Raw genomic sequence first — 7,376 nt, forward strand, 5'->3', positions numbered from 1 at the left:
GGGAAGGCAAGAAGGTACTTTCTGCCAACAGACGACAACTCACCAGGGCTCTCCCAGGGAAGGGCCAATCTCACTGCTTCCTACTTTTCATGCAAGGATTGGTTGAGCACCCATTATGCCCAGAGGTTATTCCATATACCCCAAGAAGGTGTGAAAGGGATGGAAGGAAGTGATTCACTGCCATAAAGTTGGGAACCCATGGCAATACCAAATGCACTCTCCAACTCCAGGCCACTGAACCCCCAACCCCCAAATTCTTCAGCAAGGACTTGGAGATTCACACTGTCATTTCCCCAGACATAGACCCATATCAGCAGGAATTTCTCAAGAAAGAAGGAAGAATGGCCTTTCTCATTTCTCATAAAATCAATCCTGCAAAAACAACAGAAAAAAATCCAAGGGAAAAACACAGGAACAGTTCTCATACAGGTACAAACCCCATAAACACACCTGCAAACATTCTGGTGTGCAAACATAAATAAGAACATGCACACAGACCATGAACTCATAAACATCCAAGTGTGCATCTAATTACAGGGAAACGTACAAACTGGGTAGGTACTCACACCAATACCTGTGCATAATCATATATGCCCACAAGTTTGCAGGGACACCTACTAACTAGCCATGTCTGTACAGGTACATACACATGTATTACAGAAGTGAGGGGGCAAAGAGGAGAGCAGAATTTACCATTTAAAAATAAAAATCCTGGACAAAAGGGAAATGATATCTCCTGAGGAGGAAACTTCCTCCTCCTGGTCCCAAAGTGGGACCCAGTGCTTGCCCAGAAAGGATAGGCCCCAGGGTCAGGCACAAGAGTGGGGACATTTCTAAGAAGTCTGGATTTCTTGAGGGTCCTGGAGGCTTGTGTCTTTGCCCCCTTTGGCCAGGAAGTAAGACAGGATTTGTTGTGATTCTGGGAGGGACCCAGCTAAGGTTGGGATGAGGTAGGCCTGTGCCCACATCGGAGGTCAGAGCCCAAAGTGATGCCAGCTGCCAGAGAAGCTGCTGCCGCTCTGCATAACTTCCCAGCATCCAGGCCTCCTCGCCCACAGCCTCAGCCAGGCACCGTGTCCCACCCTCCACCCACCACTTTGTCTATGGAATCACTTCCCCAAACCAGAGAGCCTTTAAGTCCAGGCAGCCCAGAGGCCAGGCTGAGGCCTGTCTGCCCTAGCTAGCCGCTCAGGACAAGAGAAAGCTCCTCACCTCTGGCCCGCCCTGGAAGGCCTTCTGCTTCTAGAGGAGAAAACCCGCACCAGAAAAAAAAAGAAAAAAGAGAAAGAAAAGGTGCAGACTGGAGCGAGAAGCAGGTTGAACAAGAGGAGGCTGAAGCCCTGGGCAGGGAGGGCCCGACAGCCCGGGCTGTGTTTTCTAAATCAGGACAGCGTTACGGGCTTTGGGGCTCCTTTGAATGCCATCCGAGCCCAGGCACGTCTCGCCAGATCCTCCAGACCTGGACCTATCTGGCCGTAAGCCGCCTCTACCACCGCGCTGCCCTCTGGTCCCTGGTGTTCGTAGTGAGCGATAGTCAGGCCGGCCGGGCCGCGGGGGCTCCTGCGGTGTGTGTGAGAGCGGGGGCGCCCGGCGCCGGGTGCCCCGCACGCATACCCTTCCCAGGCCCGCAAAGAGGAGGGCTGCAGCGGCTCGTGAGCACAGTGTACACTTTATTTCAGACTACAGGTTTCTGAACATAATAAAATCTTTGGCTTGTAGCGGCGGTTCAGTCTCGCAGTCTGTGGGGTCGTATTTCTCAACAAATCTCCAGAAAACGAAAGGGGAGTAGGACAGACAGACCGACAGAAGGGCTGGGGAGGTGCGGGGGAGGCGAAGGGCAGACACGCAAGGAAACACACTCTCACACACACAAAGAAAAGTCCCAGAGAAACGAGGGCCAGCGATGCGGGGCGGGAGGCACCGGAGAAGCAGTAACATTCAAAAGAAAAAGGCAACGAAAACGAAACTGGGCCGAGGGCAGCGAGGCGGAGGTGGGAGATAAAATAATTATAATAATTATAATAATTATAACAATAATAATAAAGGAGATTAATAAAAAGTCCAGCAAATAGAGATCGCTACACATATTTCTTTTCCTTACCTGAAATTAAATATATACAAGGTCGTAAGCGGTTTGGCTAGATAGAGCTTTAAGGAGTTCGTAGTTTCGTCCCTTAAACTGTGAATAGAGAGAACTAATTTTTCGATAGCACCTGTCCGAGTCTTTCTCGATTTTTAAAAACCTTTCGTTCAAGCGTGATTCTCCTTTCGGAGGAACTCCTCACTCTCTTCCCTGTCGCTCCCTCCCTTCTTTGCGCCGATCCTTTCTCCCGGCGCGGGGCCGGCGAGGCCGCAGAGGCGGTGCCGGGAGGAGGCGCGGGCACTGCGGCCGGACCGCGCGGCCCCAGCCGGCGGCCGCTACTCGCTCTCGTCTTTGTCCTGAACCGTGGTGGTCGAGTGGTTGTACAGTCCCTGCGCCATGAGGTGAAGCGCCAGGCCGTTCTTGATGCCGGTGGCTTTCTTGATCTTGGCGCGCTTGTTCTGGAACCAGATCTTGATCTGGGACTCGTTGAGGCTGAGCTCCTGGGCCAGGGTCTGCCTCCGCTGCTCCGTGATGTAGCGGTTCGCCTGGAACTCCGCCTTGAGTCTCTGCAGCTGCTCCGCCGTGAACGCCGTCCGCGGCCGCTTGTCCTCCTTCTCATTCTTTTTCTTCTTCAGCTTCCTGGTGCGCGGACCTGCAGCGGCGGACAGGGCCGGGTGGGGGTGGGGACGGAGGACAGAGGGGCGGGGGGGAGAGGGCAGAGGAAGCCGTGAGAATTGCAGAGCCGAGCCTGGATCGCGCCCCGCGCTTCCGGGGCGAAGGCGGAGGCCCTGCTGGCCCCCGGCTCCCTCCCGCACGCTGGCCCCTAGATCAACCGCGGGGCTGCTGGGGTCACAGGTTCCCTTTTGGTGGGCCAGAAGGACCACGGAGGAAAGCTAGTCGAAGTTGTATGTGCACCCCATACCCCAGTTTGGAACGTGAAAGCCATATGACAGGCTTGTCACAGAATCCAAGATGGAGAGAGATTTGGAGCCCCATCTGGCCCAGCCCAGAGATGGAAGTTAGGAGCCTGCTGTCTTCACAGCCCTGGAATAAAAAGAGGCTCAAGACTGGGACAGTGAAGTCACCGGGGCAAGACTGCCCTGAGAGCACCGCCAACCTGCAAAGGAAATCTTCGTTCCTCCTTAAGAATCACACCTGCACTGGGCACCTACCATAATACCCCATCTGATTGTAGCTATTGACCCCAAAAAACAAGAGGATAGGGAGGCGGTGTGTAAGGAGCTTGTGAGGGTCTTGTCTAGCTCCAAAGTCTTTGGTATTTGCTCTCTCTACCTCTTCTTTCACTTCAGCCTAACCAAAGCCTTTTCTAGGGCCTCAGGGAGAAGCTGACCACCCCCGCTCCTCTGAAAGGAGAGAAAAGGCCTTCAGTCAGTTGTATGCCTTGCCTACATGACTCTGGCCTTCCTGTTCTCTGCTTTGCCCTTTGGATGGTGCCAGTAAGACAGAAAAGGCCTTTTCCACTCCTCCATCCAGATGCACAAGCAGAGTCTCCCTTAGCTCTCTTTTGAACATATAAATGGCAATTTCAGGACTGAAAACTTCTGGATAACAAAAACAAGCCAGATTGGCTTTCCATGCCCAGCTATAGCATTTGCAAAGTGACTACATTTCTCCTCCCCACATCTATGAGCAAAAGAGGGGCAGAGGGGCAGAGACAGAAGAATGAGCCCAACAAAAACCTGTGTTTTGTCCCTAAGATGGGTATAGGAAGAGACCTCAAGGATCCTCCCCAGGAAGGTGAGGTCTCCCTCAAAACCTAGTCTGGACAAAGAGGGCTGCTATGGAGAGAGGAGGAAGGCAGAAAGGCAGTCTTGAAAGCCTGCATCTCTGTCCATCAACCACCACAGGAAAGTCTTCGGGCAATCACTTATTGGGCCTTGTCATGGTTACGGGAGCTTACTGAGCCAAGTTAAGTCCCCATCAGGTCTGTTAATCTCTAAAACTGTCTGCGAAGAAGGGTCTTCACTGGCATCTCCAAACCTAGCAACAGAGGGGCAAGCTGGGCAGCTGACTCCTGGGGCAGGCCAGTGCCTGAGGTCAGCAGCTGTCCTGTGACAAAAGAGTCCATGCCAGGGGACTGCAGTAAACTCAGGTCTGGGTTGAGATTCATCACCCCCGGACTGCCTATGCAGGAAGAGCAGGTACCCTGCCTCCCAGGGCCATAAGAAGGAAAGCGACCAAGAACAAAGACAAGGCCCACTCCCGAGCACCGTGGAGGGAGGACTGCGAGGAGGAGTGGGGGCGGAGAGGGCCTCGCTTTAGATTAGTAATTAGCTGAGTGGGCAGAGATGGCCCAGGAAATGTGCGCATCCCCAGGAAGGCCCCATTGCCCGTTGTGCGTCCGGGACGTTGTCTGAGTGTTGTGTGTGCGGGTGTGTGTTAAGAGGCACGGACACTTGTAATAAAACCGCAGCCTCCCGGCCAGCCCGATCCACAGAGCCTGACAGCTCAATCACTCTATCCATCAGGCGAGTCAATCAAAGCAGCTTTTCGGAGGTTCAGGGAGCCCGGTGTGTCAATAACGGGGCCTGAGATGGAGGGGGCTGATACTGCGCATCGATCCGCCCAGCCGACAGCGGTGGGGAGGCTAGAGACTAGCTGGAGCAGTGAGTGCATGGCTACGCCGTGCTAGGCCTTCTGGTACATCGGGTTCCTGGAAAACCAGCCGTGGGCCAGTGCCCCTGCCGCCCTGTCGCGGCGCCCAACCGCCTCCCGGGCACTGGTGACCAGGAGGCAGGCAGGCCTCAGCCTTCTCTCCTGGGGCCTAGTGGCTGTCCCAGGGTAGGTCTCAGCCACGCATTTCCGAAGCACATGGGATTTGAGGAAAAGGGGCTGAAGGTAAAATCAAGAAAAACAGGACTACGTCTGGAGGAAATATGCTAACTGGCAGACGTTCGGAAAAAGGGAGTGAAAGAAGGAAGGAGCAGTGCCGCGCAGAACCTAAGTAGGAGGCAGGCTCTCACGGACTGGGCCCCTGCGTTCTGGCCTGATCCTGACCTGTCTTCTCTCCTCACCTGCTGTCGGTCTGTCAGCTTAAGAGAACCAGGAGCCAGGGGTTCTCAAGCACCCACCGTTTCGACAATTGCCTTTCCCTAGATTCTACCCACCTGAGTCAGGCTGTCCTTGACACCCGGCCTGGAGCAAGAAAGACTGTGATCAGATTGTTTCTCTTTTCCTTAGTGTCCTCACATCTATCTCTATGTAAATGAACTCTCAGCAGAAAATATCGAGGTGTTGTTTGTGTCTATAAGAACACAAGGTGATTATTTCCCCCATCAAAGCTTTGCTCGATTTCAGCCTGGGCAAGACCAGGCTGGTGGAATTTCAGACCCAGATCTCTAGGCCCACCTTGTCCCCAGCTCCAAATACCCCTTTCCTGGAAGAAAAATCAATGACTGACTGTGTCTTTCCTAAGAACAATAAAGGTAAAACACAAAGATGTCCTGAGGGTCTCGGACTTCAAAACCGAGTAACAGAGACTTGAGCTCCTGCAGCATACGAGTAGTGGCCGCGGAGGCCTGGAGCGCACACCTGAGGGTACACCCTTGTGAGGAGGAGGAAGCAGGCGGAGGGAAAAGTGTCTGAGACCTATTTTGCTCTGCCCTGCACGGCGGCTGAGCGTGTGGAAGGGTACTCACCGGAGGACGGACGATCCGAGTAGCGCGTGCAGTAGACCCAGGCGGGCCATACGAGGGGCTGCTGCGAGTCAGTTTTGACCACGGGCCCGCCGTTGGCTGAGCCCATAAGCAGAATGGCGGGGTTGCCGTGCTCCGGGTACTTGGCACCCTGTACACCTGGGCTCCCCACGCCGCCTGCACTGCCGCCGCTGCTGTCCGAGGGCTTGGCCGCTGCTGCGGCCGCCGCCGCCGCTGCCACGGCTGCTGCAGCCGCCGCCGCTGCGGGGTTCCCAGCTTTGGACGCACCGGCGCCGCCAACGGCAGCTGGTGGGGAGCCGTCGGGTGGGCCACAGTTCACGTCCGGGGCGCACAGGAGCGAGGCGGCGCCTGGCGCCCGCGTGCCCAGCTGGTGGACAGGATCTCTACCTGCGCCGGTCTGGCCTCTGTCACGCTCTACTCGTCCTCCTCCTGCGCCTCCTCCGGCCGCCGCAGCCACCAGGAGCTGCTGCGGCGGCTGCTCCTTTTTGCAGCCGAAGTCCGGCCTCAAGATGTTGTCGATGAAAAAGTTGGTGGTGCGGTGCAGCTGGGCCGCGGGCTGCGGCTGGTGAGCAGGCGCCCCGAGATGCTGCTGCTGCTGCTGCTGCGGCGGCGGCGGCGGGGGCGGGGGATGCGGGGGGAGGTGCGGGTGGTGGGCCAGGGGCGGCAGGCAGGGCGCCGCGGGCGGCGAGGGGGGCGCGGGCTGAGGGGACACCGGCACGCTGTCTCCATCGCTGCCGCTGCTGCCGCTGCTGCCGCTGGCGCCTGGGCTGAGGCTCAGGCCGAGGCTGCCTGGCGCCGCCGCCACCGCCGCCGCCGCGCCGAGGCCCGAGTCGCGCTGACTTTTAGGTTCCGGCTGCTGTTCTTCCATGCTCGGCCGACCCGCCGCCCCGGCCGCCGCGCCGGCCCCCGCCCCCCCCGCCTCGCTCCCCACCCCACTTTGCCAGCGGCCCGTGGGGGTGCGCGGAGGGAGGAGGCCAACGAAGCCCCAGCGAAGGGCACGGGGCGGGTGCTGGAAAAAAAGCCCAGGCGCCTGGCCTGAATCGCTTGCTCTTATCGAGCAGATAGATCTCGCTGTCTCTCCCTCTCTCTAATTTGTAGACATCCAGATATGGAGACACTCGGTTATTTCTTTTTTCTTTCTGCCACCAGATTCAATGAGTTGTTTTAAATGGGGAGTAAGCCACGGCCAAAAAGGGAGAGGAAAAAAAAAAGGGGAAAGAAAAAGAAAGCAAGAAAAAAGAAAAAAAGCTCCAAGAATGTTTTTTCTTAAAGGAAAAATAAATAGTCTTTAAAGCCTAGCCATCTTCCTAAGCAGTACTGAGGGGTTTGACTTCCCCGAGTGTCACGCTCAGCTGTGCCCAGAGCGCGAGGCTGGCAGCGCCTTTAATCGCCTTTGCTTTTTTTGCAGGGAGAGCGCGTCTCCGCCAGCGCCCGGGCTGCCTTTTTTTTTTTTTTTTCAAATCTCTGACAGCTCGGATCTTTGCACAAACTCTCTCGCTTAAAAAAAAAATCACCCAGGCACACTTTTTGCCTTCAAACCGGAAGCACGTGAGTCAGGGCCGCACGTGTGCGGGGCCAATGGCGAGCCAGGACTCGCGCTGACTCCCGGGCCTCGG

The 7,376-nt window shown here is 56.2% G+C and overlaps 1 protein-coding gene across 2 annotated transcripts; it reads right to left on the reverse strand.

The window, feature by feature from the left end:
- Positions 1 to 1,657: 1,657 nt before the first annotated feature.
- Positions 1,658 to 7,136, reverse strand: EN1 (engrailed homeobox 1). 2 transcript variants are annotated; one of them, XR_008998836.1, is made up of 3 exons: positions 5,743 to 7,136; positions 2,102 to 2,735; positions 1,658 to 1,966 (listed from the first exon to the last, which is right to left on the reverse strand). XR_008998836.1 is itself a non-coding variant. In XM_036886630.2 (2 exons), the coding sequence occupies exons 1-2, from the start codon at positions 6,626 to 6,628 to the stop codon at positions 2,419 to 2,421; spliced, it is 1,203 nt and encodes a 400-aa protein (XP_036742525.1). In that variant the 5' UTR covers positions 6,629 to 7,136; the 3' UTR covers positions 1,658 to 2,418. The 2 variants fall into 2 exon arrangements, 1 of the variants encoding a protein (XP_036742525.1); XM_036886630.2 differs by having other exon boundaries at positions 1,658 to 2,735.
- Positions 7,137 to 7,376: the final 240 nt, after the last annotated feature.

This window comes from Manis pentadactyla, chromosome 8, assembly GCF_030020395.1.
Source record: "Manis pentadactyla isolate mManPen7 chromosome 8, mManPen7.hap1, whole genome shotgun sequence".
NCBI lineage: Eukaryota > Metazoa > Chordata > Mammalia > Pholidota > Manidae > Manis > Manis pentadactyla.

What these genes read in the sequence shown, in the direction of transcription:
- EN1 (XM_036886630.2), bottom strand. Translation starts at nt 6,628, where the DNA reads ATGGAAGAACAGCAGCCGGAACCTAAAAGTCAGCGCGACTCGGGCCTC. An exon ending in CTCGGATCGTCCGTCCTCCG is followed by an intron (nt 2,736 to 5,742) that starts GTGAGTACCCTT and finishes CCGCCGCTGCAG; the next exon opens with GTCCGCGCACCAGGAAGCTG.